Genomic DNA, 26,464 nt, shown 5'->3' with positions numbered 1-26,464 from the left:
ATTTATTTTAAAATATTGATTAAACAGGATGATATAGTTATCAAGACTTAGTTGATTCGTTAGCTGGTAATTGCAATGGATGCACTTACTTATTTTCTGACCAGAACTTCTATTGCCGGAGTAGTAGGGTTGTTCCCACTCAACTAAGATCGAGTCCTTATAAGGCGTGGCGCGCAGTACCGGCGCTTCTGGTAAAGGTAGCACTATGACCGTATACTCCACGGAGTCGGAGCCGTAGAGATTCTTCGCTAGACATGTATAGTTGCCGCTGAGGGATTGGTCTATATCTGGAATTAAAATATAGAAATATTACATTACTACACATAGAGCCGAGATGACCCAGTGGTTAGAGCGGGCATCTCACGAGGTTGCGGGTCAAACCCAGACAATTTACATGTGCTTCATTTGTGTTTATAATTTAACTCCTACCTACTCCTAATTTAAAACCTACAAGTGTCTTATTGTAATAAAAAATCTGCCACATGTGAAACTAACAAACCGCATTGGAGAAGCGAATAACCTCAAAGGGGTTATTCCACCAAAAGGTTTACTCGCTTAATTAGGCCTTACTCTACAGTAGTATATTGACTTTTACTTTAAGAGACGTCTAAAATTTCTTTGCTGGAGACGTTTCCTTAATGAAATTAACAGATTTGAGTCAGGATTACCAGTTTTTCCTCGATTGTAATTTTTATATTATACACTGCGGAACATCTAAATTGGCACCATAGACATAGACCATAGACGTAGACCATAGACATAGACCATAAACATAGAACATAGACATAGACCGATTGAGTACTATTTCCCTTTTATTTTGTAATAAGATAGGGGGATGGGCAAATAGACTTATCTGTTGGTAAATGATCCCCATTGCTCATAGATATTGGCGCCGTAAGATATATTAAACTTTCCTTATAACAAAAATCCGCCACCAAAGTTAGGAACTACTATGTTACGTCTCTTGTGATTATAGTTATAGCTCACTCGCCCATCAAACCACAACAATACTAAGCATCGCTGTTAGGCAGTAGAATATCTGATTTGTGGATGGTATCACCCGGACACTTTTGCACGGACAATTATCTTAAAAGCCTTTACCGTATTTAATTCTTAAAAATATGTTTAAGTTAAAATTTCCCTATTCAATAATAAGTAGACATCTTATAATCAATAGTATACTTTACGTAAGTAATATATTACTATTAATGAGCAGACTGTCGTCGTGGTTCCTGGTGAAGCGCGGATGGTGCGTGATGATGTTGTGCTTGTGGTACCACACGGTGCGCGGCGGCGGCACGCCCACGCACTGACACACGAGCAGCAGCGATGACCCTACGCCTACTGATATAGTGCCGCCGAGAGAAGCAACGCCTGCCACCACTGAAATACAAAGGTCAGAAACGAGAGGTTGAGCCAAATACAGAACAATTAATATCAATAAGGTTCATATGAAATATTAACACAGATTAATTCGGTATTAGATTACCTTGAACATTGAATTAGAATATATACAAGAAAGAAAATAAAAACTAGCAACAATACCCAGTTTATATGGCAGTCGCTTCATGAAGAAATGGTTTGTTTTATTTTTTCTTTTATTCCGTCATGTAACTATTTATATGTTTATATGATTGCTGATACTGAGGTCTTGAATTAAAATTATGCTTTTTTATATAGAGTTGGGGTAATCTCCATTGTTGTTTTATAGTTTTAGCTAAACTACTATTATATTTGAATTTTGCTTAGAATTTTCCACACCTCGTTGTAAAGGCGTTTGTGACACTCGTTTGCTGGCTAAACCTTCTCCAACATTTGTGCTCGCCGTAACCCAGGCTTCGTAAGTCCTGCCCGTTGTTAGATCTTTCACTTCCGCTGTTGTTCGAGACATGTCTACTCGGAGTGTTTGTGGTGACCCATTACTGTCAATAAATTGGTTTTCTTTATTTTATTGTATCTTTAATATTCAACGAGGCAGAATTTAGGAGTATATCCCTAAGTCCTGGTTGGATACCCTAGTCGATTGGATTATTCTGTAAAACTATTATATACTATATAAATCAGTACGAGCACGGAGCCCGCACTTCGGTGTGCAAGTAGAGCCGTTGGTCTTGCGCCTGAACTCTTTCCGTTCGGTTCGGGTTTACCGTCCCATCAGATTATGAGAGTGAGGGAAATGGATTTGAATTGGAGGAGAGTGCATTTGTGTTAGTAAATATACTTGTGCCCTATACTGTATTTTTAGTTGGTAAGTCTCGAAATCTTTTATGCTTAAGATTTATTAGTAAATGTTTCTGGGCTGATCTGATGTTCGAATATTACTGCTTACCTTTGAGGCTTGTACTCGTAATGATAAATAAATACTGATACATATTGTTAACAAATACTTAAAGCTCAGTGCTAAATGGACTTTGAAGTGGGGAAAATACTATTTACTATATACTATTACTAACCAGAATTACTTGTAAAATTTTGGAACTGTTAATATACATTTTTTTTTAATTTTATTTTGCTTAGCTGACATACTTTGTCACTACATGGTAGGAAGGAGTGACTACTAACGAAGTTATTAGAGCAAATATTTAAAAGCCTCTATAATCACATATCATATATCTATATATATATATATATATATAACTTATCCGTCAATTTGTACCTGGACGTAGGTTTCACATAAACTGTATAGTATATCAATTCTCCATTCGGATGTTCTGGTTTCTTCCAATTCACCAGAAGAGATGTTGGAGACAGGATGAGAACTTTAATATCTGCTGGTGCGTCTGGAACTGGTGATATACATATATTAAAATTTCTTGTACTTTAATGACAGACTCTGTAATTGAAATAGTAGAAAAGAGTAACTACTGAGACTCTTGCCGGTTCTTCTCGGTATCTACTTTCCGAACCGGTGGTAGCTTTACATTTGATTCAACACTGTATCATGACGATTCAAAAGTGCTCTTCTGAATCGATTTGAATAAGGACTATTTTGATTTTTGACGCTCGTGCTTAAACATCTCTTTATATGCGTGAGATGATTAATGTAACATTAATGAAGGTAAGAAAATTAAAAGTTAGATTATATTTAGTAACGCACACGTGAGTGAAGACGTCTATATTACGTACCAATTAAAAAATGGATGAAATATAGTCAGTTATGTGTACTTGGCTTTATGTTGTACAACTATTTATAAACTGGTACAGAACATACTATTCGAAGTTATTAAAATAAATAAATGATTATTTTCAACTTACCATCTTGTAAGGTTGTGCATACGATGGGATATGAAAATGGCCCTGCACCGTAACTTGAAAAGCCAGCAACTTTGATGGTATAGTTCGTGTATTTGATCAGACTTTGTAGATACAATTCCGCATGAAGCGACGTTTGGTTCTGCCAGGCACTCTCTGAAATAAGCATTAGCATTTTTATATATAACATAACATAAAAATTGGAATTCTAAGAGAAACATAATTGATAATATTTTTAAACCATTCACGATTCACATTTTAAATTAATAACTACTAACCATCAAATCTAGTGATTCGCAGTAAACTTTGGAAATTCTACACAAATATGATATTTACTAAAGTATAATAATACCTTCAGTAGCATATAGGATCGTGTAGCCAATCAATGAACTTCCCTGTCCGTGTATTGCGATTGGTTGCCAGCCAACCCTCAGAGAAGTGGAAGATACCGCTGTACATTCTACTGAAGCTGGGGCATGTTCTGGTGCTACAAGGAAAATGAAAATATTATTATAAAAATTGATGGTAACTATATCATTGAAATAACTGAATACTTTTTGTAATTTGCAATTTGGTCCTAATTCCTCGGAATTATTTGTGCAGAAGTACCACGCAGAATTTTGCAAAACTAATTAAAACGATCTATTCAATAGTAACTTGCAGTTATTTCAAAGTTTGAGAACATGTAGGATTTTCATATTGTAACAAGATTATGTCAAACAAACCTTCTATTTTAGTTTGTATATCTCATGTTTATCGAACTATGTTGAACTATAAGTTAAACATTTGAGCTGAGCTGTAGATTATTTTGATGGATTGATCAAATATCTAAATAGTTATGTGTTTGTGCAATTGCATGTTATTTTATGTTTTTTATTTGAAACATTTTTTTTTCTTTTTAATAATAATATATTAAAAAAAAACTTAGTAATGTGCAAAAAGTATTTTAAAGCTAATACCTCCTTCCATAGTATCTTGAAATACAGGCAGAGAAAATGGTCCTGAACCAGCGCTGTTAAAGGCTGATATTGATACTGCATATCTGAAAAATAAAATTTGATACACAACTAAAATTTGAGGTAATTCATAAGTAAGAGTAATTTGATTTATTTGTAATTAATTTCGGACACTGTTATATACCGCGTAAGAGAGTGGTGTATGCAAATATCATGGTGATCGCGGCTGTGCACTACAGACGTTAAAGAACCAAATAAAATGCACTTTAATTTAATATTGGATATTTCTAAAAACTTCCCAAAAATTGAGTCAAAAATTTTGAACCGAAATGACGGAAATGATTTGTGCTTTTACCTCATTACTCTTAGATAAAAAGATTGATATTGGTGATTAAATTAACAATTAAAGCAAACAAAATTATAATATATAAAAAAAAATAGTTTTAATATACCTAGTATTTTTGAGGAGACCACTTATAGTTGTCTCTTGCTTTCCAGACTGTTGGGTAACTTTCAATGTCCTGGTGTCGCTGTCCTCTGAAACTGAAGTTTGAAGGAGTGAAATTATAGCGACATTACATAAAATTCTTGTTATTATAATTACTATTGGCCTAGTTAATAGAACACGTAAATTCCGATCAAAGATTGTAGTTGTTCAAACCAAGGCAAACGCGACTGTTTTTGTAAGTTTCAAATTTGTACGTATAATTCTTCTAGTGATCGATGGTTATGGAAAACATGGAAAACGAGTTGAAGGAATGATTAATTCTTCCAAATGCATACTCATAGCTCCAAATGACGAGGAGCTCTTTACCCTGATGTAGGTCTTTAACAGACTGTTACATTTTTGAATTAACGACACAATATTACTTAAATTGTTTTACTTACTTGATCCAACATTTTGAGGCACGGCTTTGATATGATAACCTGTGATGATACCATTATGACTGTCTTTCGGTGGTGGAAGCCATGATACAAATAGCTCCCCAGGGTTTTCAGTCTGTTCCACATGGATACTTGATGGCGCGGTTGATGGAGCTGATGAATTACGTAATTAAATTAATAATTATTGATCAAGTTTATTGTTAAAAATTAACTTTTGTAATTAAGATAAATTTGTTGTAAAAAAAATTGTTATAAGTAATTTAAGTAATAAAACATTACTTGGTAGGAGGGTTTTGAGTAAGTGAGTGGCCTATTAAGGCTGATACCACACGCTCATCACCTAAATTCATTATTTACTGCTAAAATTGTATTATATAATTATTATTTATAATAATAAAAATATTATGAATAAAAAACAATTCAAATGATTTATTTTATTAGTACTTCTCAATATGTTATGTCTCTTATAACTTACAAATTAAATTCATTTCACAGTGTAAGAACTCAATTCGTATATCATTATTGAAATGGTGATAGCGTCTTGCGTTGATAAGCGATTTTAATGCATGTTTCTTTTAAATGTCATAATTATTAGAGTCAAATTCGTATGTTAGTTTTTGAAATTTCACGAATGTTATTTTACAGATTTATTTGCAATATAAAAACATATTATGTAAAGATATTTTTTTGTAGTGTAATAGTAGTTAAAATTTCCATTTCAGTTAAAAAATCATATTGCCCTAAAAATATTGTATGGGCAGCTTGCCAATTTTTAACATGGGAAACAGATGGTCATTTTTACAGATGAGTTCTTTTAACCTCAATTTAAAATTTAGTTGTATAAAAGGAGAAAAAATTGTACGGTGAATCTGTTCGCATATTCAGGTAAAATTATTAGTTTCCATTTGATGATGGACTTTCAGTTCTCACACAAGGTTGACATTTGTCATTTTTTAGGGATTATGTTTAAAGATATTTAGGCTAGATAAGTCACGACTACTTCTGCATACATTTTTTCTGCAGACATTTCTGCATACATCAGAAGTATTTATAAGAATAATATAAATACTAAAAAATACAAAAATTAAGAATTAACTGTACTGCATGACATGATAATGATATCATTTTCAGAAATTAGTTTTATAACGTTTGTTGATATAAGGAAAAGTAGCTAAATGTGGGTAATATAAACCCATTGACTATAATCAAACAGCAGTACTCAGTATAATTGTGTTCCGATTTAAAGGGTGAGTGAGCCAGTGTAACTACAGGCACAAGACACATAACATCTTAGTTCCCAAAGTTGGTTGCGCATTGGCTATGTAAGTAGTGGTTAATATTTCTTATAGCACCATTGTCTATGGGTGGTGGTAACCACTTACCATCAGGTGGCCTATTTGCTCGTCCGCCTACCTATATCATAAAAACAAAATAGTATCGATACCACGACATACAGACTGATCTATCATCCCTCTTTTTGCATCGGTGGCTAAAAATTTAAAGCAATTTAAAGTGAATTACCTTCTTCATGTGTTGTGAAGTGTACAGGCGCAGTGTACCGACTAACGCCCACTTCATTGGCGGTCGCGACGCGCACAGCGTAAGGTGTCGCCGGTCTTAAGTTGTGTATCTCGATGGTTTGTCGAATATCGTTGTCTTTTCTATGAAATTTATTGGACTTATATGAAATTCATTTTATCCAACGTTATCAATGGAAAAGGAGGCCGTAGCCCAGCAGTGTGACATTTACAGGTTATTTTTTTTTACTGTTATGGTTTACAATTGATTTTTGTTATTAATATGAACTAATTAAATCTTTGGAAGTTGTAAATTACAGAAATGCCATTAAAATTTATTATTTTACAATAAAATATTATTTTTCTTTATCTTTTTGCATTGTAATTATTTTAAGCGTATATATTGTACCTGGTAACGTTAATGCTGATGGCGCGGTCCCAGACTGTGTGTGCGAGCGTAGTCGGCGCGTACTGAAGTGAGCCACGAGGGCCTCTTGCACGCCATGATAGTGCAGCTGACCGCGCGCGCACTGACTCCACGCGCAACTCCGACGGTGGGCTCGGGGGCTCTGATCAATTGGAACTTTTTAACTTTAGATGCATTGAATCATCATTTACTGCCCTGTGGGCAATCATTATTCTTTGACCTTCACGATTACTATATGCCATTAATAAAAGATGAATGCCTGAACATTACACGTAAATATATCTTTATCGGATTTCTGTGAAATTTTCTCTAACGGAAGCTGACAAACTTCCTAATATTATATACCCTTACTCTTAAAAGGTCTCACGTTAGAGATTCATCGCTTCGATGTTTGGTGTCATAATTGTATCATTCTATCTTTTCCCAACCTACTCGAAAGTCAAAAAATGACCTTCCTTAGGATTTTATGGGAGATTTAAAGTGTTATGAATATAAGTGAAAATACTAAAAGCACCAATGTCCTTTATTACCTTGTAAATGACATTTAGTTTTGCTGTTCACTGTCCATCTACCTCCAATCATAGATGTATGAACATTATGTATCTACATAGTACCAAATAATAACAGTCTTACGTAATAAATGAGATTTGTACATAATATAGTAACGCCTAGTCAAGACTCTTTAAGCGGTTGACTTATCAACACTTTTTCTTGCTGAAATACTTAATCATTGTTGAAAGATGCGATGTATTATAATTCAGATACGAACAAGTGTCGAATCAGTGAATTTTCACGTGCTTAATTTGTATTTAATTTTATCTCACGCTCGGCGTCAAGGAAAATATCGTGAGAATATTTGCACGTGTCGGATGTACCGATCGACGGATTTTCCACATCTGAATCTATGTATCCGTTTACAGACGGTTACGTCTCTTTTTTGTAAACGTATTTTTTATTAATTCAATTTTATACTAAAAAAAAATAGAGAATATAAGAAAAAAGCGCGACTTAACAATTCCATTAGCTAAAATATATTACGAAAAAAAAATTGATATTGATGGAAAATAAGAAATTTACCTAAAATAGTAAGAAAAATGTTGAAACTCGCTGCACCATAAGGATTGGTTGCTCGACATTGGTAAAAACCTGCGTCGCCTGCTTCTGAATACTGGAAGGTAATAGTGCTGGTCGCGCCGAGGGATGTCTTCGATTCTGAATGTTTCATTCTGTTGAAATTAATTAAGATTTTAAAAAAGCATTATTAATTCTGAAATCTGCCTCGTTTGTTGAATTTAGTTTAGAGTAAGTTTCTCTAGACAAAATGTAAAACCACGGATCTTGATGGTTGAGCTCCTGGTGATTCAAATTATTAGGCTTATCTAACGAAAATTTCTAAGTCGCAGTTCGGAGTCTGGACATTGGAAATGTGTAGAACTGCCTGCCTGCGTGCCTCAGAAAGTATGTTAAGCCCTTGGTCCTGCATCTGAACTCTTTCTGGATTGCCAATTCTGATTGTATTTTTATACTGAGAAATAGAGACTGGACTTATGATTGTTGTGCGTTGCACACACACTTGTGCACAATGTATTGTGTTGTTATATGTTGTCTGTTGGCTACACATCCTAATGAATTGCTTCTCTGGTCAGTCAGGAGACTAACATAAATTTATTACAGCTTAACGATATTATAATTGCGATAAAGCTAAATTTTATATTATTATTAATAAAAAAATATTATACGTTTAGAAGTGATTATTAATTTATATAAATGATACAACAAACCTATGGTTCTGTGAATCCAAGGTATTGCCGTCGTGTGTCCAAATAATTCTGATCGGGTCGTCGCCTAAAGCACGGCATTCCAGCGTAACAGGATGTCCGAGACGAGATGTGACATTTGTCGATGTGGTATCGAAGTGAACAGGCTCTGGAAGTAATAATAATAGGAATACTTATGTATGAATTCCGTGCAGCAGCGTTTTGATCCACAATATTTAAGACCCTTATCTTAACATATAGATACGCAGACCGAAAATGTACAGAACCAAGGGTACGGCGACGGAAAATGATCCAGAGTCCCACTAAGATCAATTATACAAGTATTATTGACCTTCAAGAAAAATGACAGGCATAACAAAGCCTTCTCAAAATTAAGAAATAATCAAGAGGATTCTTTGTAATAACTTTTTGTTCTTTTTATTCTTTAATTGATATAATAAATGCTTTAAAGTGAATTTTTAATAGTAAGGCATATTTCCATATTTTTATAAAAAGTAATAACACTTCGAAATCTAAATTTAATATTAAATATGTAACTATACTTATAGATATTCTCATAAACATTTGTAAATAATAAACAACATTTTTCATAATTGCTATTTACATTATTAAGGCCTGACATATAAAATTTGAGAGTGGATAAAAAAAATGTCATATAACAAATCGTATTAACATTATTATTATTATTTATTTATTTTACTTTTCCACTGCTCTCATTTTATCGAGTTTTTTTGTCTCATTTTGAGCGTTAGGGCTACCTAACTATTATAAGAATTTCCGAACGATTCTGCATGTATTGAGTACAACTACTTTCTGTTACAATATAAAGTCAGTTCGTGAATACTAAACGCCTTTAACCTGGAGAATAGTAACTGAGGAATGACTCCAGTTGATGATTTAATGTTGGGTATAGTTTTTACGACTTTTACTTTCCACTGAGATTTAATTTCGATGGAGAAATCAGTATACTTAGATTTTTTTTCGGTTTTATTATTATTATTTAAATAAAAGTTTTGAATAAGCTTATTTTTCATATTTTTTTTTATAAATTCAATAGTTTACGATTACATTACATACATATATAAAGTTACCTACTGTTGACACTCATCCAAACAGTTTTGCTGAGCGGCGTGCCCACTCCGTTCTCAACGTTGCAGGAATAAAGACCCTCGTCTGTCAAGGAAACCTCTTCGATCACCAGAGATCCGTTGGGCAGACTTAGAATACCGCCTCCAGCCAGCTCAAGGACAGGTTGCCAAGTACCAAGTAGAGCTAAGAAAAATATATTTTTTTTAAATTAACACTAATTTAGAAGATTTTGTTGGAGCAAAACGTCGCCAAAATGCAAACATATAGCTTAATAAAAAAAAAATTGATATTGATATCATAAGATACATTGACGATAAATACTAGTATATTGCACGTAAAAAAAATAAAGCTTGAATATCTCAGTCACATAATATGAAATCGAAAACACGAGTTACTACAATTCATCATACAGGGTGAGTTCCAAAGAAGAACATCTTGGCAAAAACCCTTTGCCATTGCACACATGGAAAAATCATTCATCTGTTCATAATTCAGAGCCGTGTCATCGAAGATACATGATGCCATAACGATTGCCGATCTTTGAAAGAAGATGGCACCTAATAAATACCACAAATCGTAATATTAATAGCTATGTTATAACATACATAGCAATCGTACATAACTGACATTAATAAAGCTCAATTTTTTTTTAAATTAACGAAAAATATTACTAATTAAAAAAGATAATACTAATTAAATTAAAAGAGAAAAACATTGCTTTTAATGAGACTAAATATTTGCATGATTCGAGGAATTCTTTACCATCTTTCTTCATCCAATGGACTTGAGGTTGTGGATAACCACTTGCACTGCATGATACAGTCCCCTTCCTTCCAAGTAGTAACGATGAATTTGAAGGTTCTTCCAACCATTTTGGTGCAACTGAAACGACAGTAAAAACCATCAAAGAGTTTTACTAACGTTTTATATAAATCAATTTTTTTTTCAAGTAAAATAGGATTTTTACCATTTTAAGTCCAATAACCTTAATAAAAATTTGATTTGATCAGTACTGCAGTATGTATTTAAACTAGTCTGCAGTATTTATTTAAACTACACAATAAAAAGTAAATAATATACAAATATTTATATGATAAGTAGAAAGAAAATATTCTACAAAGTTCTAAGACGTTGAATCGAGTTTGTGTTCCATTTTCCATTTAAAATACATATAAATGTGGTTGAGTTCTGACAATTATTTGAATTTGAAGTCGATATTTTTCTCATAGAATAAGTATTTTATTAGCAATTATAAAAGCTACTTGCCTTTTATATACAGCTCAGTAGATTTATTAACTTTGGCGACGTGGTTCGACGCAACGCACGTGTAAGTTCCACAGTGTTCTAATGACACTTTCTTTATTACCAATGCGCTAAATAGTTCTGAACTTCTTTCAACAACCTAAAATTAAAAACATAAAAACAATAATATTCTATTTTTCTTAATATCTTCGTAAGTTTAAACGTATTTCAAACAAGAACAGCAAATTTAAAATCACCTTTAAAGTACTCGGGATTCTCTTTCCGTCTTTTAACCATTCAAAATGTATCGGCAGATCGCCGCTCCTTACGTTGCAATAAATATTTACAATCTGACCTTCCTGTAAATTATTACCAAGCAGCAAATCTTCTAAAATGGGTGCTTCGATCACTTGTATTTCAAATGCGCGTCTCGCCATTTCACCAGATGGTGACGTAACTATACACGTATATACTGCGCCATTATCTTCTTTAGATACTTCAGGTATAGTTAGGATACCATGAATATTGACAACGCTTCGACGAGATTTCCTTTTTTTGACCTGATTCCTTTTGTATCGACTTTGGAATAGGTTGTTCGAATTAATTGTTTTTCCTTTGTGTTCCCAATCAATTTTGCTAAAAAAAATATGAAGCTCTCTAGAGAATTTTACTATAATATTTTGTTGCTTTTTCTAAAGTGAAATACGAAGTTATGTCTTTTTTTATTTATTTGAGATTTGAGAAAAATGTCCGATCTGATAATACCTTCTGCCATATTACTGACACTGCCTCAAATACTGGATTATAAATGTTATGTCCCTTGTGTCTGTAATTGGCTCACTCACCCTTCAAACCGAAACACAACAATACTGAATACTGTTGTTTGGCGATAGAATATCTGGTGAATGGGTGGTACCTACCCAGACAGGCTTGCACAAAGCCCTACCACCAAGTAGAGTATCGCGTTTATGTTATGCATGTTTGTTATTGTACTATTGTCATTTCTGTTTGGTTTGAAAGAATAATTTACTTACCTAATAGGATATCCATAAAAAGGACATCTTAAATTTATAGATTCGCCACTTTGTATCTTTACGGGAGGCAGGGATCGGATGTAAGGCGGTCCTAAAACAATAAGATATAAATGGAAAAAATGGAAATTGAAAATATAAGCTCTTATCCTTAAACTTTATCGACGAGAAATAAAAATAAATTCAGCGTGAGGGTCATGACCCAATTTATAGAATAAATGACGTATGAGCCAGCTGATCGTAATTAGTCACAACCGCCAGCAGGCACTGTCGGATATATTGTTGCTTATATGATCAAGCGACGTCGACTTTGGAAATTAAAATGTTACGTCTTTTGTGCACGTTGTAACCACTGGGTCAATTAGACCCTGGCCCAATGGGTCAAAACTCATGGAGTTGAGGAAAAGCCCGGGCAAGGAGGAATACCTCGAGGCCTTTACCCGGCTTAACCAAGAAAGCAGAAAGCAGAAGAACTACTACTAATGTGCATGTAGTTGTTACTCATTCACCGTTAAAACCGGTACACAAAAAGTGTTGCTATTTGGAGGTAGAATATGTGATGAGTTGATGGTATCTACCCTGGCGCACTTGGATACAGTCCAACGAGTAATTTGGTTAGGTTAGATAGCGGGTTTAAAATCGGCCAAGTATCAAAATTCAAGCGCTTCATTTTAGTTCATCTCGTGAATGGAGCTGAAGAAATACCTCTCGTTAACTTAGCCTTCTCTCAATCAGTTAAACAGTTAAGGTGTTACCCTTTAAAATAATTTTAGACTTTATCAAAAAGGAGAAAAAATGTATTAAATATGTAGAAGGCATAGCATTATAAACCATAATTTTTAATAGTGCCTGTATACCGATGTACTGATTTGGATTCTTATTCGTTGCCAGTCGTTAAACCTAACAGTTTACAATCCTTTGCGTTTGCAATTACGAGCAGTTTGGATTCTTCGAGAATCTTTCCCAAGCTCATAGCGTTACTGTCGATATACTAACCATAAACATCAAGTCTGTTCTCATGAGTTGCTACATGATCTCCTTCTTTCGCTGTGCACGAATATAAGCCTCCGTCTTCAACTCTGACTCTTGTTATATTCAATTGTGCAACGACTGAGTTGTCAGATGTCATCACTTGACCTAATGCGTATCTGTGGGAGAGCTTCAGTATAAAGTACATTCATTCATACAAGTCTTACATAGAACCAAATAAACTATAGGAAGTGAAATTACGGCCTCGTAAATGTTGTTAAGGTATATAGTTAAACACTGATTTGTCTCGTTCTATCGTCATTGTTCTGATATTCGAAAGACGAAGACAGCATTATTAATCTTATTACCCTTTTAACAACACTAAAAAGCCATATTTTTTAGAATTATTTATTTCACAAAGTCAGCAACAAATAAAATAGTGTACACACACTATGAGACATACATGACGTAAATAAAGCGATTTGGTTTTGTGTCTATACATTTAACACAACATATAATGCATTATTAATTTTCACATTTTCTGTTCATTAAAGACTTTTAGTTGGATCTGTGGTAATAATATGTAGTTTCCACAATCTAAAATTGTTTTTTAATTGCATTGAATACGACCGTTTAGCAGCAAAGGTGTTCTATGAGAAAAAACTCGAACAATGCAACACGAGCGTAATGTCGGAATGCGATGATATTTGATATTTTGACTATAATAATTATGAAGATACGATCAAAATAGCGTAACATTGTAAATTGGTTGTCAGAATTTCACGAGTGATATACGAAGTGAATTATTTTAGAATCGTCCGGCAAATAAGGGTGGAGTTTCGAAAGCAGCAGTGGCTTTTTATGTCTTGGCACTTACCTGGGGTCAGTATTACTGGACATAAGTATGCCATCTCGTTCCCATACGAATTGCGGTGGTCTGTCGCCTGTGGCCGCACATTGCATGCTAATCTGTAGAATTTATTTTGACATAGTTTCTAATTATTTGCCATTGCGGATCGCTACATTGGATATATATACATTGGATAATTGAATAACAAAACACTTCAATAAACGAAGTAATTTTACAAATAACGTAATTAATTTGATTTTGTATCCAATATATAAGTTATCAAACGAGTGGAGTCGAATACTCTTGTATTCGCCAGACAGTAACAGATATTACAGCTATTAATATAATTTATTAATTAGTTAATATTATAAGCTGTTATTTAACTTGCAATGTTTGTTTCAAGGTCAAATCTTTCGAGCTGAAATAGAACCATTTCTAATTATCCTACGGAGTTGAAATTTTACATGTTAGTTAGTTCCCAGTAATTACATGCCTATTTCAATACTGGGAGTCAATCTTTAAGTATTCGAAAAAATTAATTAAATCAACTTCTCGTCCATTTCGATACAAATACTATTTTTCATAGCTATTTGGTTTTACAAGAGGTCGCTCGACAACTGATGCGAGAATAGCACTTCTTAAACATATTTACGATGTTTGGGAAAAATCACAGAATGCTATTGGAGTATTCTGTCATTTGTCTAAGGCATTTGATTGTGTAGAACATGTAAATTCCGAACCGGTGGTAGCTTGACTTAATATAGTTTGTTAAATGACGATTCAAAAGTGCTTGTAAAATCCTATTTGAATAAAGTATATTTTGATTCGATTTGTTGCATTTTTATGGTAATCATGACCCGATTCTACACCCAGGATTGGCTCCAGTTTGAGGAACTCCTCAACGTTCAATATCATAGATATAAAAGCAAGCATTTCGTATACGAAATGTTTTTTTATTATTACTTTATTTCTACTAATTATATATACGAAAGTAACTGTCTCTCTGTCTTTCTGTCCGTTGCTCTTTCACGGCCAAACTAATGAATCGAATTTGATGAAATTTGGTACGAAGCAAGATTAAACTATGGTGCTACTTTTTTATGCACAATACTGGCGACGGATTCCTTAAAACTCGAGTGAAGGCGCGTCAGTTATCTATATAAAACGTAGAGTTTTCTTTGATTCTCACGCAAGGATTTATGCTGATTTTTATATATATGTTGGCGGAAAATCACGTATTTAAGAAAACCACGTGCCTGAAAAAAAATTATTTTAATTATTTTAATAATTGAAAACTGTTTGATTATTAAATTAGTAATATTTAGTGAATTTTAAGATGTTAAATTATTCTGAAATATTTTACCGTCCATAAATACTTGTTACATTGAGTGAATAGTGCCCCCACCCAATTTTGTTATAAAAGGCCGAACGCCTGCCGGTATGTGGAGGCTTGTTCGAGCCGTCGGAGCGATCGGACCTCCTCAGTTTGGAATAAATCAGATAAGAATATTTCCTGAGTTTAATTTCATACCTTCGAGGATGGATAGAAATCCAAACCCTGACATACGTGACGTCAGCAATGCTGACGTCATGTTTTTTAAAAACAAGCCGGGCCAAGCGACTCCGTCATATATATTTTATTTAATTATCATATCACAAAATTAAAGCAATTTTGATCGGCGGAAAGTGTTATTATATAATTTATTACCGGCTCTTTTCGATGGAATTTACATTACGAAAGTGTGGTATCTTTAAATTAAGTTGAATCTTGTAAAACGACTTGATTACTTAATTGAATCTTGTACCTTATTTGCGTAAAGTTAATTTACATATATAGAAACGTACTCTATGTTAGATATGCTATATGTAAAATGTCATTAATTTAGTATATGCTAATTTACGCACATCTCCTCCGGGTGTCACAGTTCTCTCCGTAAAATGTTGAGTTATAATAACTTGATTATCATTCAATCCTCTTCTCAGCCTTTTTCTTCTGTCCAGACCTGAAAAAAAGACAGTTTAAATCGTCAATTTAATATAATTATTAAAAATCATAACGCATATAACCTACTGTGGGTGCTCTGCCCGCGACTTCGTACGCGTTTGAATTTAAGTTAATTGGATTGGTAGTCTAAGTTACTCCTTATTACATCAGATATCTTCCAGTGAAATCCCGTTAAAATCGGTCCAGCCGTTCCAGAGATTAGCCGGAACAAACAGACAGACGGCCAGACACACAAAAATAGTAAATATGTTGTTTTGGTATTTGTATACTGTGTATACATACATAATTATGCATTTAGTTAAAAGCGGTTATTTTAATATTACAAACAGATACTCAAATTTTATTATCATAATATGTATAAAAGATTTGCTATTTTTATATTTAAATCAAACTTAGGACATGACGCTTATCTTCCATGCCTCTGTAGACAATGTAATAAAATTACTAGGTATAATAATGATCTTGATACTTAGAGGTTGGCCAAACTCAAATCGTTTCTCAATAAACTTAAATTTAAGTTTCTAATTTGTTCCCGTCGTGTATTATTTTTTTTGCTTATTATCGTAACTGAATTTAAATATATTTTGCTTCATAGTACATGCTGTAGTCGTCTATAATTGAAGGCGCACACAACTTGTAAACCTTGCATTGATCAGTATTAAGAATATGTATTTAGTGTGTGTGTATCTTTTGTTGGAGACTCATAAATTAAGTATATATAAATTGGCCCAATAATATTATAAATATATACATATATATATATATTTTATATTCAATTAAATATATTTTCTAGACAACATCACGTTAAAGAAAAACAGTCTTTGTTATACCTCGTCTTAATTCGTTTTTAAATGACCAGCACATTTTTCCGTATAACTCGCTATTGTGAATGGAATCGAATATTACATTATAAATACAAAGTACCCGCATCGCGTTTTATCTTTCTGTCTGTCTGTTTGACTGTTTTAAACTCAAAGTCTACTGAACGGATTTTCATAGGGTTTTCATTGATAGACGGAGTGAATCATGAAGAAGAAGGAATACATGGTGATTGTTAAAGATGTCAAAAATGTATTAAAAGGTTATATTTATTTATTAACTTTATTGCACCCAAACTTAAAACTAAAAATTACAATTTTGCTACACAAAAGTTGCATGAGGTGCAACAGGCGGCCTTATCGCTAAGCAGCGATCTCTTCCAGGCAACCTTTGGGCAGAGGATCATAATATTTACATACATGGGAAGGGTACAGTAATTTTAAGTCAGTTTACCTATAGTATAAATACATAATATAAAAAATAAATATATATACATATATTCTATAATAAATAAATTCTGAGTGTTACTATTACTGCTGAGTGTTACTATTACTGCTGAGTGTTACTAATGCGACAACTTGTGTGTATTTTTTCTACCCGTCGAAGTCGGGGCTAGGGATTTAGTAATATTATTAATAGTTCGCGTAACACTTTCTGACATTTCACGATCGTATTCAACGATAAGATTCGAATTTATTCTTAAATAATACCTCTAGCAGACTCACTCGTGTAGCTGATACTTTTATTATAAGTTTTAACTCCTACTCTTGATAAAAATAGATGTTAGGATTTATGTCCGAGATTAATGTAACTCCTACACTGTCTGATCGATCATCACGAAATTTTGTTCATGGATAAGTTGTTTATACTGACTGATCTTTAATACTATGAGTATTTGAAACGGGATATTTACCATGTTTTTTTATTTTTATTTGGTGGAGCTCGATATTTCGACATTGTCTACGAATGTCTTGGTCACGAGACTGCCTGCCTGGACACCGACTCCAAAACTAACAATAATTGTAACTACATTATGTTATCGTAAATCGACATTTTATTCACTTGCTTACTAAACTTACATAGATCGTATCTACATATTGATGAGTAGAAAAAGTAAATTGATTATTAAGTTGTAGAAGAATACACAATTATTTTTTTTACTTTTTAGTGCATATTTGTTTTGGAATTGTGTTTAAGTTGAAGTCGGTTTTTTTTGTTAAAAATTTGCTTTATGTTGTTTTGTCAAAAATTTTTTTGACATTAATTCATTTCTTATAGCACAGAATTGATCTACATTACCTTATCTTTACAACTATTTGAATCCTTGAACTAGAAGAGCATCATCATAAAAGTATATTTCGAACGTAAAGTACTCGATGATACTTCGCATCGTGTCGTGTAAAAAGCAAAAACACCTAACGTGAAATGGAAAATATCATGAATATTCATTTACAAAAGTCAGAAATAATAACTCTCATATTGATATCTACAATGGTTTTCACGCTCAAAGCTACGAATCTGTGTTTTTATTTGTTAAAAAATATTCCTTTTAAAATATTACTTTTTAAATAAAATATTACTTTTATTATTGTTGAATTTAATTTAAAAAATAGCAGATTATGAAATAAACGAACATGAAACATAGAGAATAAATGTTTTATATAATAATAAAACATTCGTTCTATAATTATATATTTTAAGCTTATTCGAAGAAGTGAAAAGTGGGATATCAACCAGAAATCTCAAATCGATACAATTTATCCAATTATAAAAATTTCATAATTGCACCCACGCAGGTATCCAAGTGAAAATTTACGAGATGAAATTTCTAAAATTATATTACTTCGTCCGAAACTAAGTGTCCGAGTTGATTTGATTGCAATTGCCGTTGGAGTTAAACGAAATTCCAAATCAGGGGTCTCATTACCTTTCCCTCGTTGGAGGGACCGGCGAATATAATTATATGGGGACGAATCGCAATTTGCCCAGTGATTGGTCATCTAGCAACGTTGCTCGTAGATTTAAAATGCAGACATATTATCTTTACTATGATATGAAACTGCCTAGGAGGTCTAGTGGCTAGCTTTAGAGGTCGCAGATCATGAGGCTGTGTCAGAAATACCAGACGGGTTATTAAAAAAAAATATTATATTTTTCTATTGAACAATTCTCAGTCTTGGAGTCTTAAAATTGGTAATGTTGTTGGTAATTGTATTAGTAGGAAGTCTCTTAGATGAATATCATATCTAAAGCTGATATCTATGCTGGTTTGTTTGAACTTTAGTCTGGCACGAGAAAATATTGTACGGTAGAGAGAAAATATTGTATTGTACGGTATTATATAATATGAAGCTACGACCCACGGGAGAGCAGCGGTCACGCTTAACACCGGTCAAACTGTTTGGTTAATGTGTCGCTTGAATATTTATTATTGGAATTGAATGTTATTTGAATTCAGAACGATTTATTGACAAACGAAAACGATTAGCAAACTACAATATCTAAAACCATTGAGAAGTTAATTTAATATTGATTATGAAATTAACTTTTGAATGGTTTTTGATATTACTGAGAGTACCTCCAGAAGCCGTCAGAGATGACACGGCATACCTGTTAAATTACGTGGATCTTATTTTTTTTTTAGATAGGCGGACGAGCAAATTGACCATCTGATGGAGACTGAATGGGTGGTACTTATCTAGACGAGCTTTTAAAAAGTTTTAAAAATTTGTTAGTATATTAAGAGTCTTATTCATGATAAAACCCTTATCGAAAGTATAATCCCAAAAAGTAAGAAAGTATAATATATTAGTTAAAACATCATTTAAATCTATTAAACGTTCGATAATCTTTATTCGTAATCGTTCGATGAATCTCCTACGAAAATAATTTGCACCCCAATATGTATCAGTGAGGCACGCTATACTACGCTGAGTAGCTTTATGTCTCAGACAATTAAATAACAATGATATAAAATGATTTATATCCTACGTCATTTGTTATATTATATTTACTTGGTGGTAGTGCAAACCGTCTGGGTAGGTACCACCCACTCATCAGATATTCTTACACCAAGCAGCAATACTTGGTATCGTTGTGTTCCGGTTTGAAGGGTGAGTGAGCCAGTGTGACTACAGGCACAAGGGACATAACGTCTTAGTTCCCAAGGTTGGTGGCGCATTGGCAAAGTAAGGGATGGTTAATATTTCTAACAGCGCCAATGATTATGGGCGGTGGTGACCACTTAACATCAGGTGGCCCATTTGCCACCTACCAATTACATAAAAAAAAATCAACGTCTTCGTTTGGGTGTGTGAGTGACTGAAGTTCAATTCGTTAAATTATCTACGAAAAAATAATGCTTTAAATTGTAAGGAATATGAAGCGATTATCAATTCGATGGTTTACAATCTCGCGACATAAATTACAACCGGTATTAACAAGTTTCAGGTGACCTTATACAATATTTTTGTACGTATGTAACATTGAAACGTTACTCAATAAGCGGTTACTGGCCCGTGCATCCGCAAGTTTAATCATGGCGATTGATTGGCTTGATGGGACGCTGGCTAATGCGATTGCAAGTGCTAGTACGTATTAATTAATATCTAGACACGTATGGATAACTAGAATGATTAATGCTTAAATATTTATTTATAACATGGCATAAATAATTTGAACTGTCAGAAATATTTGATGGTAAGTGGTCACCACTGCCTATAGTCAATAGCGCTGTAAGAAATATTATTCATTCTTTATCTTCATCACTGTTAAGGAACACAATAATATTGAGTATTGCTGTTTGGCGTTAGAATATCTGGTGAATGGGCGGTACCTATACAGGCTTGTACATATTAATATCAACAAGCTCTTAGTTGGTATATTTAGTTTGATATCCATCTGATTATTTGGCAAATATAAATGTATTCAAATATACCGGACACGTGTAGCTGAACGGTTTGATTTGTCGTGTTATTTCACAAATATCAGACTAAGATATTGTCACGCATGTGTGCGTGCATGAATGTTCTCACCACTACAACTATCGTAACAGTTTTAAAACAAAGCGAAGTCGCGTAGCGAATCTTTGAAATAAAAAGTTGGATTTATTTATTTTCATTGTTTTTTTATAAATATTATATAATAATTTTCCGGTATTATATACTTTAGTGATATAATTGTAATCATTTTCAGTATTTTTTATCTGAAATGTCGAAGTTTTAGCGTAAACATCATGTACAGGAAAATAATACCTTATAATATTAAAAATAATTTTACATGATAAATGATGTCCATTCTAGGCTGAGTGTGTATGGACCGGTTGCATATCTCCTTTGATAGATTATGTTTTCGTAAAATAAAGATTTAATTAATAAAACTCATGCATATCATCGACTACTGAAGAATTTTAACTTAGAAACTAAAGAAAAATAAATAGACTGTTCTTCTGAAGGATTTCGATTTAATATCTTATCGCTGATCTACTACAGTTTGATAGACCATCATGTAGCATTTCATAAATTCTAATTAAAAATATATGATTGATCACAAAAATGAAATACGTTAAAACAGTGGTGATGGATTGAACCTGCGGTCTTATGTTACGATCCACTCTACCTATCCGCTGCACCATCTCGACTCATTACTATCGATTTTCATACAGTTCATTCTCTGAGATATGTATTTATCTAAAAAGATAAAAATACACAAAAGAGATAAGCATTTCCACCATAGGTATACTAAATTGGCAAAAGCAAAGGCGTTTCACACAGCCCATTCAGCCGCGAATAAATAAGGGCCATAAATAATCTGGTGGCGACACAGGTCGTGTTGAGTGGCCTTAACTTCGCACCGATTGAATACGGGCGTCCTACACATGGAAACGTAATATCACTTGCAGTAGATGATCAATGCGGTAACAAAATAAGATTAGGAATATGTCTAACTATTTGAAATAGTAGGTTCATTAAAATGTAGTTGATTTGATTTTTTTTTTTAAAAAGGTGACCTACCTTGAGTGTCACGCATTTAAAAAACTAATTAGACGTGACACAAGACGAGCTTGTACCCGGATTATTAAAAATGCTATAGCACTCAATAGGGGCTTAAAGGTTCTTGCAAAGTCAAATAACTGTTAGAACCACACAAGGCACAATCGTTAACTCAAAAACAGAGATTCTAGTCGAAAGTCGACTTCTGTGGCGAGTTATACTTATCAGGAGTACCTTCTAAGTTCCGTAGAGCGGACCCACAAGACAGACTGACACGTCACATTTCAGGCGAGCTTCTCGACATCGACTTGGGCGTGATTAGAATTACTCTCGGACAACTTGGAGATAACAAGGCTCCTGGAGATGACGGAATCAACTTAGAGCTTATTAAACTTCGCAGGAGAAAAACACGTTCTGAGAGAGTTGGCACGTCGATGCCACAGACATTTAGTATCAGGGTCTTTAATCAGTGCGCCTTGCCTGTAATGACTTACGGTGCTCAAACGTCATGCATAACCAGTTCTACGATGTCTGAGTTACCTTGAATTTATGAAAATTCATGGTAACTCAGCTAGTAATGGAATACGTGATGTTTGGGTTTTCTCAGGCGGATAGATTCCGAAATGAGGACATTTGCCAGAGAACTAAAGTTACCGAAATAGCCCTCAGAATTAGCTCGCTGAAGGTGGGCTGGTCATATATCCTGGCGTCTTGATTGCAGATGGAGTACTGTTGGATGCTTTGTGGTGAGATGGATGGATAAATTAAAACAGACAGCAGGTACGGCATGGATTCGGGCTGCTCAAGATCGGGATGGTTTACGTTCTATGACTTTGGACCAGCCGTGGACATATGGGTTCGTTTCAGGAATAAAGACCATTAAAATTTGAAGAACCGGATTAAAAATCTCAGATTTCTGGTGTAATATCCAATTATTATGAAATTATGACTTGATGATAGAGATTTGTGCAAGCACATCTGCACTCACCCTTTTATAATATATTATACCGCCAACTTTGAAGGGTGTTTGAGGCAGTGTAACAGGCACGAGGGAAACAACATCTAAGTTCCCAATCGTATTAGCGATGTAAAGGATGTTTGAAATGTCTTACGGCGCCAATATCTATTTGTAGAGGTAATCATTTACCATCAGGTAGCCCATTTGCTCATCCGGTACCTATATTATAAAAAACAGACTATGCTATTATTGGCTAGGTTAAGATAACAACATTGTATTATACTGTATATACATAGCTTGGACTTTAAGATTACAAAACTCAAGTAATATGAAAAACATCAAAAACAAATTGAAAGTTAATTCTTCATATTGTAGACGAAGGATTTTGTTATTTTGCAGCAGAATTATTGGAAGCGGCAACTTTTATAAGATAAAATTTAGTATTATGAAGCGTTGGCTAGAATAAGTGTTTATGTTTGAACCTAGATTCTTTAACGAACTATTATTGAATGAAGGTAAGTTTATTATAATAGAACGGTTTAATTTTTTTTTAATTATTAATTTAAGCATATTTTCTTAGTGGAGGCTGTGTGCATATATCGGTAGGTACTGCCGACATTTTTCCGCCAATCAGCAATACTTAGTATTCTTGTGATCCGGTTTAAAGGACGGGTCCATCTACTGGTACAAGGGTTATAAAAACTTAATTCCCATGGTTAGTGGCGCATTGCTATGTAAGAAATGGTTAATGTTCCTAATAATGTCAACTTGTAGTGTCTATGGGCGGTGGTCTATGATCAGTGGCCCATGGGAAAGCGAAATTCGACGTCAAATAAAAAATAAATAATGTTCAGTTCAGGTTATTTTTAAGAAGCATTGAAAAGATAACATTATTTTAGGTTGAATGAATTTGCCTTCGTCTTACTTGATGAATCGTTATTACTTTAGTTTAGTTTACAATGAAAACAAAACTTTGAAGGAGATTGGTTTGTTTCTAGTGTGGGCAGTAAAAAAATGTAGAGATTCTCAGTAAAAATAAGTAAACCGACCGAAGAAACAACCAGATTGATCTCCACGCACCTATTGATCCATAATTGAGCAGTATCATAAACATATTTAAAACACTTTTGTCACGAATTGCCAAGGCAAAATGCTGTACTAAGTTCCGTATCTATTAACGTAGCTTCTCCAATATATTTGTAGTTTGCCTTACGGTGTAATAGCAGGCCTTGTGTACCCTTCTGTTTTGGTGCCCGTGTGTTTGTCGACGCCCTTGTAATAATTCATGGTAAGATTTGAACGGGTTAAATGGGTCAATTACGTATAATGGAGAATTGTTTTTGTTGCGTCAGACGTCTAGAAAGTTTGAGGGTTATATCGATGTAAAACGAAAAGTTTGTTTGTGGTGAAATGATTCGAAGCTTTTCTGGTAAAACGTTTAATCGTTAAGCGAAAAGTCCGATTTGGATTATTTGAGGTTTTTCAAAGTCTAAATGTTTTGTGCGAGTTCTTTATTTTGTGAAAAGAGTAACGTCAGTTTCTATCCAGTTCTGATTGATACAGATCGGAATTAGATTTTACTTGGTGGTACTACTCATCTTACGGTACTTACTCAATATATGTTCAATCGCAAAACAGCAATTCTTATTATGTGTTCCGATTTAAAGGAAGAGTGGACCAGTGTAACCACTGGCAGAAAGGACATAACATTTCAGTTTCCAATTTAAATTTTTCCAAGGTTGACAACTTGTCGATAATTTGAGAAATGATGATGGTGAGCTTATTTTTACAGTACAAATGTCTTCAGTCAATGGTGACCATTTATCATCAAGGGTCACTTACCACTCGCCTACCTATATGACATAACTTAACATATTATATATACATATATGTATATATTTATAAAATTGCTTGTAAGAGTTCAATAAAGTATACTATACAATAACTATGTATAGTATTTATGATGTTGCATTTTTATATATATGTTGCTTTTTATGTCATCGTGGGCGTACTGTAAAATAGACCACTTGATGGTAAGAGGTCACCGTTGCCCACATTGGTGATATGGTTACAAAGTCGGAGAGAAAATTGTCGGCCCACGCGCTTTCGAATAGATCTCTCAAATGTTTATAGGATTTAGCGACTCCATACATCTTCCCGAACAAAAATTATAACAATATGATCTCATGTAGCTTAATATTCTCTTTTAAATTTTGCAATAATAATTTCAATCATTGTTTTTTGAATTTTACCTGGTTTGTTAGAAAATAGTAGGGAATGTTTGGCTGTAGAATGTCTAATAAGAACTCTAATGAGTGGATGGCACACCACCATGTTAAAGTAGCGTCGAAATAAGTCAAACGTAAAACCTATAAATATCCCTCTGATAGCTAAATATCCTCTAGAGAGAAAGAGGAAAGAAACGAAACAGAATATTTTAATAAAAAATATATTCTAGAAGGACTAGTTTTAGGTTCGATTTTTAAATAATTATGAATATTATACAGGCGAACACTTTTGTATAATTATAATAATAAATCACTAGTCTTCTATATCTCATAGCGCCTTACATACTTATTAAATTTTGTAGAGGTACCAATAAACCCTATTCATACACTGAGATCTTATTGAGAACCTATTGACTTTGACTTTGCAATAGCTCAAGTCAAAGACATAAATCTTTATTAAACATCTGCCACGGGTTCGTAAATAGCATGGACGAAGTAATTCAGCCTTTAGGCTCAGTGTCAAATTATTACTACCCGGTAATACCCCTAAACCACCCACCACCATCCTACTATCAAGTAAATAGTGTCAAAGGTCCAAATCCCAGCAAAGATTTTCAAGTTTTTCCCGTTGTTAATATTCAGAGAAAAAATCTATAGAAGAAAATACAGAGATGCACATCTACGAGCCCATATCGTGGCTTATTCTTAAATTAGCGCTGAACCTTTTTTTTTCACGGAGTTCCTTATGCAATGTCAAATTTATCAGATGTGGTAAACATTTTGTATTTACTAAACGCTTTTTGGTCGACGATTTCATAATTAGCTGTTGTCGTCCAATCAAGACGAGCGAGTATGCCACCTGTTGGTAAGTGGTCACCACCACCCATAGACAATGGCGCTGTAAGAAATATTAACGATTCCTTACATCGCCAATGCGCCACCAACCTTGGCAACTAACACACACAACGATACTGAGTACTGCTGTTTGGCGGTAGAATATCTGATGAGCGGGTGTTACCTACACAGACAGGCTTGCACAAAGCCCTACCACCAAGTTTATTTGATTTATCAGCGTTTCATAAACTGAAGGTAAATATTTCATCGTCAAATGGCTTTTATATTTTGAAATTCTTGACCGTTTCGTTATGTTTCTTCCATTCCATCAAGGTTAGACTTATATTTTTTCTTCTTTAAAAAAAAGTAAGATTCTTTTCATTATTTCATATATAATTGCCGTGTACTCGATTGGATATTCTATCGGAAACGTTATACCAAAAGTAGCTTTCGTATAATTATTTATCATCATTTATCAAAATATGTTAATAATAATTTCAACTTATGCTTTACCTCCAACATAAACGACGAATTTCTTATTTCTAGTATTAGAAACGATTATTTAGTTGACTGCACACCTTGGGAATGAAATGATCGCCTCCAGGCTGCTTCAAATAACTAAAATATAATTAT

The 26,464-nt window shown here is 33.6% G+C and overlaps 2 protein-coding genes across 2 annotated transcripts in view; both read right to left on the bottom strand.

The window, feature by feature from the left end:
- Positions 1 to 26,464, bottom strand: part of LOC113404173 (cell adhesion molecule Dscam2-like) — a 399,093-nt gene that overhangs the window by 6,270 nt on the left and 366,359 nt on the right. The window contains exon 27 of the mRNA XM_064218600.1: positions 90 to 287. Within this exon, the coding sequence (XP_064074670.1) occupies positions 90 to 287 (198 nt within the window). The remainder of the gene's footprint in view (positions 1 to 89; positions 288 to 26,464) is intronic.
- LOC113398163 (cell adhesion molecule Dscam1-like) lies at positions 1,718 to 15,996 on the bottom strand. The gene is made up of 19 exons (XM_064218578.1): positions 15,902 to 15,996; positions 14,024 to 14,115; positions 13,174 to 13,325; positions 12,181 to 12,271; positions 11,404 to 11,782; positions 11,171 to 11,306; positions 10,667 to 10,786; positions 9,911 to 10,087; positions 8,819 to 8,963; positions 8,184 to 8,263; positions 7,020 to 7,179; positions 6,615 to 6,754; positions 5,097 to 5,246; positions 4,661 to 4,751; positions 4,212 to 4,294; positions 3,605 to 3,739; positions 3,256 to 3,408; positions 2,657 to 2,786; positions 1,718 to 1,922 (listed from the first exon to the last, which is right to left on the bottom strand). The coding sequence occupies exons 2-19, from the start codon at positions 14,107 to 14,109 to the stop codon at positions 1,718 to 1,720; spliced, it is 2,613 nt and encodes an 870-aa protein (XP_064074648.1). The 5' UTR covers positions 14,110 to 14,115; positions 15,902 to 15,996.

The sequence above is a fragment of the Vanessa tameamea genome, chromosome 23, assembly GCF_037043105.1.
Source record: "Vanessa tameamea isolate UH-Manoa-2023 chromosome 23, ilVanTame1 primary haplotype, whole genome shotgun sequence".
Lineage (NCBI taxonomy): Eukaryota > Metazoa > Arthropoda > Insecta > Lepidoptera > Nymphalidae > Vanessa > Vanessa tameamea.
This window is presented reverse-complemented; position numbering and strand designations above follow the sequence as displayed.